Here is a 13545-nt window from a genome sequence, read left to right as displayed (position 1 = left end):
GATTGTCGACAAGGCGGGACACAGCCACGGCACACTATGCCAGCCAGGGAAGTGACTTACTTTGGTTTTAAATTATTTATAAATTTGACTTAAAAGCTATTGTTAAATTCAGAATATGAATATTTTGCTTTAAATGCCCTGCCAAAATTAACCCACTAGTATTTACCACAGGCTTGCCTATTTGTTGTCGCATTTCTTGGAATTTTTGAACAATTTTTCTTCTAAGATTTTTTAGGTTTCTTTAAAATGTGTAGTTAGGTAATAGGTGTTGAGGCGAGAGTATTAAATAGCCAACCGGAAGGAAGAATTTTTGTCCTTGCAAATCAATTTTCTAAACTGAAATTGTAGTAGGCACAAATGGTACATTGTTATCTGGTCATAATCTTCAGAGACAAAAGTAGCAGATACGTGCACCATTAAAATTCTACTTTGCACAAGCTCTGCAGGACCTACACGAAGGTAAATTAGCAAAATCAAAAATTGGAATTCCAGCATCGACCGCTTTCGAATACTCTTACTCTAGTGTAATACGATAGTGGTTTATCCCTCGGTTCTGGTGAGGCGCCACTTTTGTACTTCGAATTAGCCCCCTTGTACCTCCCTGGGTGGGCTGGCCTTTTGGGTTATGCCAATAGCCCAGACACCTTCTCCGTGCTGAATATATGTATTCTGCCCGAGTATTGTGCCTTCTTTTGTCTTAAAGGAGTCTCGGGACGCTACACCAGGTTTCAAATTTTTGGTTTCCTGGGCTTGTATACTACTATTCGATCTGGGGCAGTAATTATGATTATAGCCCTCTTTAAGCCTACAAGTTATTTACCTACTTTCCGATATATATTCATCCATGTCTTACTGAAGTTTTCAAATTTTTTTCATGCTAATAGTTGCTTTTGTTTTTTGCTGCCATCTTCTCAATATCGGAAAGTTATTAAATTATGTACCTGATTCGCTCTCAAGTTGCCTGGTAATGTTCATGAGCACATCTAGTTGTTTTATAAGCAATCCAGCTACTTTTTTACTTTTAGCTTTTTAACTTTTAAATGCAACTTTTGATTTTTTTTTCGGCCTTATGTTGAATTTTATATATGCATATGGAATACGATGATGGTTTATCTCTCGGCATTAATGAAGTGCCACTTTTGAACTTTTGGGGCTGCACTGTTGTACCATTGTGTGGGCTGACTTTGGGGCTATACCAGCAGCCCAAACATCTTCTGTGTGCTAAATACATGTATTCTGTCCGAGTATTGTATTCTCTTTTCGTCTTCAGGGAAGTCTCTGGACGCTACATTGGTGTCAGCGGAAAGTGAAGCAATCCTAGAGGTTATGTATCCTAATTTTCACTGCTGCGTGATAAGCCTCAGCGGAGCGGAAGAGGTGCATATGCTACAGATGGGAGAATGGTGATAACCCCTAATAGGAGGGTTGAAGCTGACGTCTACCTTTGGCGTCTATCCCAGTCCCGTGTCTTGCAGGAAAGCTATTAACAACTGAAGCGGCACTAGCCGTGAACCGTCTGGAAGTTTAGTTACGGACTTCTCATACTCTCTTAAGTAGGGACAACGTGGTAAGGCGGAACAGACTTCAAACCCCCCTCCCTCCATGGACCTGCCAGTGTTCCTACACCTATCTATGGCCAGGCATAACCGCCAGCACAATTCCCCATTTCTGAATCAAGTTTCGGAACCGGACGAAACTCCAGTCCCAGTTAAGTTGGCAAGAGGGGTCAGTGACTTTGAGGTCAAGTATCTCCTCAGTTGCACGCTAATTTGGTGACTGGCACGGTCGGGTCGCGGATGTTTCTTTACAGCGCCGACTACGTTGTAATGGCTGACGCGTGAGGTTGACCATGGGGAGCGTCGGACATGACGCTCAGAAGAGGAGGGAGGCTCTGTAATACAGTGGTTGCATATCTTTCGGCATTGGGGAGGCGCGACTTTTGGACTTTTGAATTTGCCTTCTTGTACCACGCTGGGTGGGCTGGCCTTCGGGCCCTGCCAGCAGTCCAAACACCTTCTCTGTGCTGAATACATACTTATTCTGCCCGAGTGTTGTGTCTTCTTTGGTCTTCAGTCAAGTCTATGTATATGTACATATACAAACCCAGCTGTTATAAGTGATATTATCTAGTAACTTGAATGATTACTGTTTAGTTTGAGTGCTTCAATAACAATTCCACATTTTTACCGCTTTTTGAATTAGGTAAGCAAGACAATTGGACTTATTTTATTGGCGGTGCCTATGGGCTTTACGGATTTCTGTGTATGCCTATTTTTCTCACTTACAAGTGTCACACTGTTGGAAGTGTGATTTTCTTAAAAACGTGCGAAATTGTATGCATTTCTTTAATATTTGCTCACACCAAATCTACGTTTTATGCCCAGCAATATTGCTTCTTTAGGCTTTATTCATTAACCTCACAAGTGGTGTGCGTGTTCAATGGATGGGTGCCTGTGTCGATGCCTGTTTTGCCGTTTTTCTGCAGTCTTTTTTTCACAGAAATAGGTCAAAATCTTCACAGACGGAGTAGCAAAGAAGATGGAGGTCCGAGGAACATGAAGCAACGTCGTGAACCACTTCATTGTTAGCGTAATCGAAGGTAACTACATTGGCCACATCCATTAAATAACTCGAAGTCCACTGATCGCACGTTCGTTTGTATCCATCACCGAGCCAGTAGTACTTCCATTCCCTGTATTGGAGAAGGAAAACCCTCTTTCATTTCCATAACTTACGGAAATTCTACGATCTGACCTTTGTGCTGATGACTCTAAGCCCCATTCCCGGCATTCAAGCCCCTCTATACATTGGCAATAAAGTTACTTCTAGGTTTATATGCCTCATGCCTTCTTTGAAGTTTCACTGGATGTGCTATGGATGGAGGAACCCTCTGTCAAATTTAAGCAACTGTTTTTGCAAAGTCAACGTCATTTAGCTTACAGTGGAGTCTGGGTAGAAATGCTGCATGGATTCAAAAAAGATGTCCAGTAAGTCTATGAAATGGCGACGCTTATCTAACTAGGATGTGATTAAATTAGAAGGTTTGAGATCATTATTAACAGGTCTCAATCAAGAACAAGGGGTCAGTTAGTATAGGAAATGTCTGGCCAATAATTAAGCAGGCTTAGACATTTTCTAGCCACTTATTTATAAGGCAGTAGTTAATGCCTACCTCCTCCTTTTGATGCGGATAGATTCAATTGTTGTGGTAGACTTTCCTGTAACGTCATCTGCTAGTCCCTTTTCTTCTGGGGTTAGCTCTTCCCTTTTTCGAGATTTCGGTTGTAGCTAGTAAACTTTGGGAGTGCTCCACATTTGTCCGGCAAATGCGGTCGCTCTAGGTTTTTTTTTTTCAGTCCACTTACAGAGGGAAAATCTCAATGCTGAGGACACTTACTGTCGCAGGCGAATTTGAGCTCCCCAGTACACAAGCACAACTAATATTGACATTATCTATTGTGTAACCAAAAGTTGTCCTTCACTGGTATTTTTAAGTGGCCCATATGCTTCACCAATACCGATAAGCACACAAAATTAAATCACATGCTCTAAATATCAACGCACTGGTAAATTAGTGCCTAAAATAGCGAGATTTTAATTGATTTCTTCTGATTTGTATGACATTTGACCAAATTTACAGGTAGTTAATCAATTCGAGCCTGACAATCTGAATTGACCTTGACGTGTTCATTTACGCCAACATTTCGATTTGACCTTGAAATAACTAATGAATTGCCGACAATCCGATTAAACCTTGAATAATATTTTTGTTTCATAGCATCCATGAAAAAAGGGTCAAATACCTACCATCGAGGTCCAGTAGAGTCCTTTATCCCATCCATCGAGATTAATGTAGCATTTGCCAGTCTTCCGTCCAAAAAATCACGCCAACTTCTGGCTACGAGTTCACCCTAAGGATGATGGCACAAAGAAAAGTCGATTTATTTCTTTTTTTACAGAAATGGATGCGTTGGGATCTATTTCATGAAGTTAGATAGACTACTTGATTGATACAGGCAGCCACTTAAAGGAATGAACTAATTGCCCACGGACGGCACTGATGTATGTCGCACTCATGTACTTTGTAGGCTCAGTTGTCGAATTTTATTTCTTTGTCACTTCTTGATGGAGATTTTGACACAAATACCAGCAATAATAGGAGAAAAACTGTTTCCAGACAAAATATTAAACTGCTGTCATTGTTAGTACCGCCTTTAGTGATTTTTACGCAAAATGCCCCAAAAAATATTCTTTTGCGACGGTTTTATCCCTCCGACCTGAACTTATTCATCAGCCCATGCTAAAGACTGAGCAAGCTGACTACGTACAAAAGGCTTGGCTTACATGGAGGTTAAGGACAGGCAGGACGGAGAGATGACGGGGCAAAATTTTTCCTAGAGGACGGTTTTTCGTGGTAAGCAGGGCTCGAAAACCTCCGTCACTGAAGAAGGCCTCACCCGCTTCTCGACAGGCCATCTCGGCCATGGCGTAGCCGCGAAGTTCACCACCTTGCAGTTTATAGGGGTATGGCGCCAAAAAGACCTGAGATAGGAATTACTACACTTGTATATCCTATTACAGCAAATGTTTGGAAAGGCAGAAAAGTGGCTAAACACGCAAAGTGGTTCGAGTGTAAGCAATTTTACAAAGATGCTTCCTGCACCACTGTCACGTATGTGTGACGTCCAATCCTCTCAATATTATCCGACAGCTCCTAACCTGTTCATGGCTAATTTTGGTTATTTAGTATTCCTTTTTCAAATTTCATGCTTTATATTCTAAAGTCACTTACTTTTTTCCCTCCGAATGGGGTACGTTTTGGCAGCCCTTGTCCTATGAATTCTTTCTTCACAGATAAAACAATTAAATAATATAATTAAATGAGCGACCCCTCTATTTATTTCATCAAATCAAATGTTAAGCTTTAAGACACCTACCTTAGGCACAGGGAAATTCACCTTTTTTCCAAGTTTCTGTAAAATGATGAGCAAATGTAAGAGTTCAGTCGATTTTGATCTCTAGTTTTAAGAGTGTATCTAACTAAAAATGATAATTTTGGTCACGATTTTTGGTGGATTAATACTTAATATAAAACCACAAGTTATGCCTTTAAGTAAATGTTTTAAAACTCAATGAAACCCACACATTTTGGTCCTGAAACCATCAGCAAATTCCATAGTATATTTTTTGAGTAGCATGGAATGTGTTTTGATATATTTCGTTGGGTTAATTTGCCTGTTAAATAGGAATTTAGTCGCATTTATAGGGCAGGTGAATTCCAATAGACACAACTATGTCTATTGAATTTGCCTATAATAATGTTGACCTTAACATTCCGCTTAGTGCATACGAGTGCACTTTTCAATACGGATTTTCTTGTGCTGAAATACTGCTATTGGGCCTGACTAAGCTTTCTTTAGACGGCTTTAGGCCCCAAGTACTTTTATGCCAAACCATTTCCCGTTCAATTATCGTTTAAATGACTGGTGCAAACAACAGCAGCCTTTCCTTTGAGTAGTAAAACACAATGATTCATTTGTCTTACAAGAGCATAGCTGAAATTTTTTTGCAGCATTTATAACTTTATTGTAAGTGTGTGAAATTTTGCAGTTTTCTGAACCCCATTACAGTACAGTTTCGAAACTTTCATAAACTACTATTTAAACGCCTTCATACTTGTTAAATTATTCTTTCGTAAAAAAGTTACCCATGGAAGGAGCATCCACAGTTTATCTTTTTCTACCACACCAGTGGCAAAGTTGGCCAGAGGTTTCACCACAGAATTGCTTTCCCTTTGAAAAGGGCGTTTTAAACCGTAGATGGGCACGGCAGTTCGGGGTAAAACCTGCAAAAATCTCGCAGAATTAGATTCGAACGAAGATGCTAAAGACAGTTTTGTCAGATTTTAATCTGCATTTTGTGCTGTTTGGGCACTTTAATCCTCGCGCCTTGCATTTCTGTCTTTGAGGCATCTCTGCCCTAGTGTTACGTTTCCTTTCGCCTTCAGGGAAGTCGGGTGGCGCTATGCGTCTGCAGCTCAGTTTTCCGCTTATTTATATAACTGTTTCCATATGCACGAAGCAGATGGCATTTACCTAATCAAAATGGAAATCACAGTTTTGTTGGTGGAATGGATGAATGGTGCGTGTAAAAGTAATCGCTTGTGCCAAGCACTAACAGACAGATCTAAAATAAAAAACAAGTTTAAAACTGATTTTTACACATCGAAATTGGCCTTCTAGATTGTATGCGTGCGGACCGATTACACAAATGGCTGCGGCATAAGCCCACACACGTTTTCTGTGACCCCGCTCGAGACAGCCAATCGAGGTGCTCAGGTCAAGCTATGCGAACATACATGGGCTACTCTTCAACAGTAGCCGGACTTAGAAGCTGCAATGCGACCGATTCAAACCATATATGGCAAGGCCGTGCGGAGTAGCTCTAGCTCAGGTACAACCCTAGCCATATTTGGCTATCGACACCTTAACTACTGGGCTCCCAAGTTGGGCGCCGTGGCGTTACAATAGTTCAGTAAAACGTGTTTTTTTTTAAAGAAAGACGATATGCTGTTTTATGTGGCGCCCATCGAGACATTTTGACATTCATGAAACCGATGATATTTCCTGGTTTAAAAAAAATACTGCTTCGACATTGGAATAAATAAACTTTCTTTGCCCAACTGTTTACACAAAAATCCCTGGAAAATGCAATATCTTGTCAGAAAATTGCTTCTAAAAATAACTCAAAGATGAATTATGTCTAGTTTGACTACGTGCTTGAATGTTTGGTACCACACTGTTACCAGTCTTCCACGTCTGCCTCACACTAGTAATGGGGTGTTTTACGCCCCCCTTTAGTGTCTCATCAGGCTTCGCATTACTGACAAAAGTGGATTGGTTTGGAGAAAGGGGGCTCTGACTTATAAGAGAAGGGCCATGGCTGCCACGTTGACCATCGACTACCACTTGGATTCTCACATTTTTGGTCACTTTCCTGACTTTCTTAATGCATAAAAGGATTTTATTTGACTGATTCAAACCTCCACTATTCTGATACTTGCGAGGTTTTTTGGTGAACTAATGCAACCTAAAGCGTGTTATGGATGTTTTACGATTGGTGATTTGTCACTTTTTAATTACACGGCCCCCTCGACCACATGGCAGCTACTAATTCCATTTCTTGACATGGCCTTTAAGTTCTGTCAGCACCATTTCATCCCTTCTGTAGGTCAGTAATCGATGCTTGTAATGGACTCTGTGAAGCAATCGACGGGGTACGGTCGAATCCCAGAGAGACAATGACGCATGTTTTTTGGCAGAACTCCTCTAATTCTCATCTGAACCACACAATTATGTTATAGTCTATCAAAGGCCTTTACGAAAACATTGTCTTTGGATTCCTCCTTCGAGCTGGACCCCTGCGATTTAGCTTTCCCAGGAACTTTCACTGATTATCTGTTAAGTTTACGGAACTGACATTTTCGGAGGCGGTGGCTAGAATGTGGCCGACTTTATTAGTTACAAATTTAATTCACGTCTCGTTTTATGAAGAAAGCGTGCACAAAACTTAAAAAAAGCTTTTATTATTTCCTTTAAGTTGAAATTTTGAAGAAAGAAATCTAAGCTATTTGACTCACCGTATTGCCTTCATCCTCGTAGTAGTTCCGCTATAGTTAAAAAATTTTTAAAAAGCAAATATATTCCAGACACAATTTCTATCAGACAGTCATTTTTTAATACCCAGCTTTGAAAGATGGTATTGTATATTTTTTAAACGCATCTCAAATCATAAAACATATTTATTAGTTTGTGGTAAAACACGACTATCTTCCGCTTTTAGAGCTTTTTTGTAAAGCCGTCCTAAAGAAGGAAAAGACGATTTCCCTATTAAAAACGGCCTTTTCAAATGTGCGCCTTTTGGTTGAATCTTAAAAGAATGAATCTGTTATGAAAGAGTGCTTCTGAAAGAGGCTACGTACGTGTAAATGAGTCGCAGAATGCGGCATTTTTTACGACGGCCTTTGTTTTATCCCTCATATGGCCGACGCCATGGCAACGGCGGGAAATTGGCGTCAAATTGATTTTTGATGTGGCGGATGTTACCGAGCCGATATTTAATGTTCATTTTACTATCACAAACCAAGCTATATTCCGTTGTTGTATGTCATATGTTATTACTTTTGATATAAGGTACCTTGCACGTCACCATATGTGCTATACGTCTTTCAGACATTCATATTTTGTCCTGGTATTTTTACCATGGGACCAAGCCTTATGGCTAATTAGGAAGCAAAATCTGTCATTTATAGGCAACCTAAAGATCCTAAAAAAGAATTTTGAGTAACACCATACTATTGATGGACGGCTGTTTTGATAATGAAGATTTTTACAGAGAATGCGTGAGTAGATGTGCGCACAAGTTCGAGACATTTGAATCAATCTAGGCTGGTTGAATGAATAGATTCGAGGTGCACAAGTTAAAGTTAATAGAATCTAGACAATTAAATCAGGGTGGAATACAAAAACAAGCGATGGATTAATTTTGCACCAATGGATGTGATTACTCCCAAAAAATGTTTCCAGGATGGATGAACAAGTAGACCTAAGGAAGGATGCATGCCTCAAAGGTCGATAAATCTGTAATGGATGAATGTGGGCTGGATGGACACAATATTAGTGAATTGATAGGTTAGGAGTGGATAGGTGGATAAATCTCAGATGAGTTAATAAGGGGTAGGAGCCGAAAAACTTTAGCTTTAAAACATTGTAAGAATTACTGCCACTTATTATAAAGAGTTAGACAAACCACATAATTCTGTGAAACACTGTTTGTATAAATGCGGATCTAGTTGGGAGGGTGCTTTGGTCCCCACGTATTTTAAGCTCGATTTGACAACCTGACCTCCAGTCAGGCCTGGAGCCGTCCAAGCCGCTGGCAGGAGATTTGTGGCAGACCGCTCTTCTCTATTGGCATGCGTTGCTACGCCTTCGACGAGGACGACGTAGAGTTTTATGGCTAATACGCTTTTTCTTGTCTAGTAATTTACCAAAGGTGCTTGAAGTGAAAGACCAAATGCGGAATTGCAAGGCATCTCTTCTAGCCAATGTTTTAGGTAGATAATTAATAGATGCGCAAGAGAGAAAAAAATTTCAAACTATTCAATTAGGAAGGACCAAAACTTAGAAAAATGCCATTCCTTTTTGGGAGAAATGAATTAGTGAAATGTCCGAACGACTTAAAAACAAAACTGAACAGTGGAAAGAACTCATAAGGTAACATGGGTTCTTTGGTAACTAAACGAGTAAACGAGAAGAAAATTAGCACTATAATTGCGAAGCAGTTCAACGTCGGTAGACAAATTGCCCTTCAGTCGGTAACTGTTGCTCCGCACAATGCGATTCCTTCTTCCATTCAAACTGCGCATCACGGTCTCGTGCCCCACTTAGGTTGGATTCCGGACCCTTCGCGCATCCAATCACTTTACTTTCCAAGGCAGGAGTGGGAGTTGGGGGTGTTAGTCACACCTAGTCGCGCCATGTGCTTACGTCTGTCTGGCTATTTCTGTCCTGTTCCCTTGTAATTCACTAGGGGAGTAGGTTAGTCAGGATGAAGATTGCTGCGCAACGTCTGAGCAAAGGAGACCGATGAGGAGGTGAGGGAAAGAGGATTACATGTTTTTTCCACTCTGCTGCATCAGCATTTGCGCAATGAGCAGGACGACAAAGTTCTTCTCCTGCCAAATGGTCTGAAATGTACAAAAAGGCTGCGGCCGTCCAACTTGCTGCGGTCACGACCAAGGAGTGGCAGGTCTGAACGTGGGAGCAGATTAAAAACACCAAAAGGGTGGCAAGTGACGACATTAGAGCGCGTCTAGTTATGACATTTGGCTCTACCTGCATCTCAATCATGATGACCGCCGAGTTGGGCGCAGCTGAGGCCTCTGAACAACTACTCCGTCCCATTATCCTCCTCTTCTCCACCTCGTCCGCTTTTAAAGGTGCACAATTTTCCTGTACAAGTTGTTGCATGGTATTCGGTGAAGTTGCGGCAACAGTGGTGCATAAAAATGTGGTTGTGGTGGTGAATTATGGGGTGTTTTCCTCTCTCCTCCCCCACACTTGTCGGTGAGAGGCAATGCATCGTTTCATACAGCCAACAAGCCCGAGCAACTTCCACCATATCCACGGGGTTTTAGAACAGGCGCAAAGTAGTAAAAAGTACATCGAAGTGGGCCGCAAGGAGAGAAGACTACCCTTTACCAGCCTGTACTTTATCCTACCAATAAATAATCGCATACATTTCACAGCCTCTCATCGAGTTATGCGGTAAACCGCACCGGCATTATGGTCATCTCAAGTGTTTCGGCACATCCATAGGTCTGAGGAATAAATATCCCCTCAATTTTTCCCGTCTCGACCAAATGGGAAACTTTTAGAATGGTTGAAAGGTGAGTAGGGGAAGAATTAACTTCAAGTCTTTTTCAAGGACACCTTCAGTTGAATCACTGACCTCCTCAGTTGTTGCATTACCTTCCGATCGCCGGAAGAACAACTTCTGCCTCAACAACATAGTGACCACGTCTAACCTAGACGTTAGGCTCTTGGAGTCCTTCACTGAGCTCCGAAAGGAGGAATAGACTTACACTGCTTTAACATGTCGGCTATTTGTCAAATGCGTGGTTTCCACCACATTCACTGGCAGTGTCACGCATATGTGACGTTGACACGACACAAACGCGTGACATGTCACGATAGCAGCAACTACCCAAACCAAGTCACACCAGGGACCTACTGGTTGCTTGTACTTGAAAAATTAGCTTGACGGGACAAAATGCACGTTGATTGGTGTCTTGTTTGAGAGAACAAAATACTTGACTGACTGTAGTGATGGTGCCTTCTCCGGGAGCAAGCCCTGGTGGCGAATGTGTCAAGTCGCCTGCAAATTTCCCTGCCAAAACACGACTATTAACATAAAATATGTGCACAGCTGTATCATCACCTTTAAAGTAATGTAAGTCACCCGCTGTGGTTTTGTCTTCTCTTTTTCGTCCCGCCTTTAAAATCTGTAAAGTTGCGGTTCCAAGTAAATAAAATGACCTTTTCGCAGTGTGGTGTGCAGAATTGTAAAATTGCTTATTTAACTGCACCTTTTAGGTGACAAGTGGTCTGTTTTTGCCCCCTCTCCTGGCTGAGCGCACGTTTCCGTTCCCCAAGAAGGAGACTAGCGCGGGTCCGCCTCCCTCCTGCCCTTTACCCTTTCCAAAGAGAACTAGTCTTGCCACAGGAACTCCTCTCGATCCAAGAGCCGGTAACCGGAGGAAGGGAAAGGAAACGGCGAAAATTTTTACATATATTTTAGCACCTTTTTGATACCGAATTATTTTGGTGATATACTACTTAAATGAGTAGTTCTCCCAAAAACCTGAAATGACAATGCGCACATAGTTAAACATTCCGACACTTTTTCCTAACTAAATGAGGTCTTATTTTATCAGTGAAAAAAGAACAATCAACGGAGTTGAAGAGGTCTTGAGTGGGAGTGTTGAGGTGGGGAGGCCACACTTGTGTCTGTCAGCGGAACCACCACATCAAATCCTGCCCGTGAAGCAACATTTGTTCTCAATCCATTTTTTTCACTCAATTATGTAGTCGAATGCGATTAACTGTGCTTTTAGTTCATTAAAAAGGCAAAAAAATAAGTACAGAAGGGGAATGACGGCAAGAAAAGACTTATTTGTTCTACTGGTGGAAGGAAAAACGTTTTGTTGAAAAAAATGCAGATTAAAAAAATTTGTTGGTCCTAAAGCAGTCAGTAAAATAACAAAACGTATCAAAGAGGTGTTTAGGAAAGCTTGAAAGACTTTTTTGCTACTAAAAAAGATGTGGGGACGAGATAGGAACAGGACTACTTATATAAACCTGTTTGTAAGTAGTATCGAATGGAAAATTTCTCTTTTTTGCTCTAGTGAAAAAAAAAGACAATTGGTGAGCTTAAACACCACCAAAAAATACCCTATTGAGTGGTTTTCTCTGTTTAAAAGGGACAAACTTCTCTCACAGCGGTTTAAATACTAAACGACTTTATCTCTTAAACAAGAGAAAACTCAAATAAGGCACAAAAAAAACTTACGGCAGCTTCGCCGAAGTTGACGTGGAGGAGAGCTAGCAGTCCCAAAGCCACCGTCCAAATCATCACTGCTTCCCTCTTGAATGCTTTGAAAATCAGGAAACCTGTCCAGTACGCAGGCGTGCGTGACTGCGTGCGCTACCCTCGCCCTGATTGGCTGTTAGGGGATCTACCTTCTTCACTGTCTGGCCTAATTAACTACCAGGTGGTGTGTTAGTAACAATGCCAAGGCGACTGGAGAATAGTGGTTGGCCAAATGACGTGGGTTCAAGCAATATGGCATGGGATGAGCGAAAATTGTTCTTGTTTAAAAGGTGGCTACTGGGAGCTGGATGTCCGTGTCTATCAGACTGGATCTTATCCAGTTCCCAGCAGAAGTAATCATGCGTCTAAGACTTAGATAAATACGTCTTTATCAGTTGGCGGGTATGGGTAAGTAGGTGGGGAAGTGCAGAGCGGGCGCACTCGATGGTTGACGGGGCTAGGGGAGTGTCGGAGACTCCGGGTGATATCAGCCAATCAGGAGAGACGGAGAGAGAAAGTGACTTTTTACAATGGAAAATGGGAAATCCTATAAAAAACAAAACACGAATATTCTCAAGGTTTGCGAGCATCCACATCAGTTGCTGAAAATAATTTTCTGATTAGATAAAAAATGCTGAGAGGTGCACAATGGCTGCGGTACAACTACTGCTGTGAATGGGAGGGAGGCTGCAGACATGGTCTTTCAGACATACCGCAGGATGGAATTTTCAGACTGTCTGTGACTGCATGGTATGTAAAAATAATGATTAGGAGAGTATTTCTTTAGTTGATGTGTTGTAAAAGTTCAGTTATAATGATTTTAATGCCTCTGCACTAGACTTAAACACGACAGAAGTAGAGCGTCTCTCACGGCTGGATGGATCCGTGAAGACGCCTAGCAAATGAGTCAAAGACGGCGTCCGCCCTTGTCAATTGTCACAGTCTCGTGTTTCACAGGAATGGAATTAAGAATTAAACAAAAAACTTGGTGCATTTGGAAAACATCCGCTACGAAGGTGCTTACGCCACGTGGATAAGCTATACGGCCTCCATGAAACCCGAATAAGAGATTGATGGAAAGCTGAGGGGATGGATAGACAGATAGATGCATAGATGGAGGGATGGGTAGAAGAATGGACGAATGGATAGATAGATGGATGAATGAAAGGATGGGTGGATAGACAGATGGATGGCCAGATGGACAGGTGGGTGGATAGACGGATAGATGGTTAGGCGAATGGATGTCTAGATGACTGGAAGAATGAATGATTAGATGGGTAAGGTAGGAATAGACGCCAACTTTGAGGCAGTGCAACGATTCAACCTTCACGTCGGGATGGCAATGTGCTTAGCTACTCGTTTCCCGGGTGTCACTGGCTCAAACACATCTCG

At 41.7% G+C, this 13545-nt stretch overlaps 1 protein-coding gene across 1 annotated transcript; it reads right to left on the bottom strand. All coding sequences in view use genetic code 11, as the record gives it.

Moving 5' to 3' along the window:
• Positions 1-1673: 1673 nt before the first annotated feature.
• Positions 1674-12195, bottom strand: EGR_09743 (collagen, type XV, alpha; the record flags this gene model as incomplete). The annotated part of the gene is made up of 7 exons (XM_024498992.1): positions 1674-1994; positions 2524-2692; positions 3808-3911; positions 4345-4542; positions 9675-9812; positions 9897-10013; positions 12133-12195. The coding sequence occupies 7 exons, from the start codon at positions 12193-12195 to the stop codon at positions 1674-1676; spliced, it is 1110 nt and encodes a 369-aa protein (XP_024346593.1).
• Between the last annotated feature and the right edge of the window lie 1350 nt (positions 12196-13545).

This window comes from Echinococcus granulosus (assembly GCF_000524195.1).
Source record: "Echinococcus granulosus chromosome Unknown EG_S00164, whole genome shotgun sequence".
NCBI classification, from domain to species: Eukaryota; Metazoa; Platyhelminthes; class Cestoda; order Cyclophyllidea; family Taeniidae; genus Echinococcus; species Echinococcus granulosus.
This window is presented reverse-complemented; position numbering and strand designations above follow the sequence as displayed.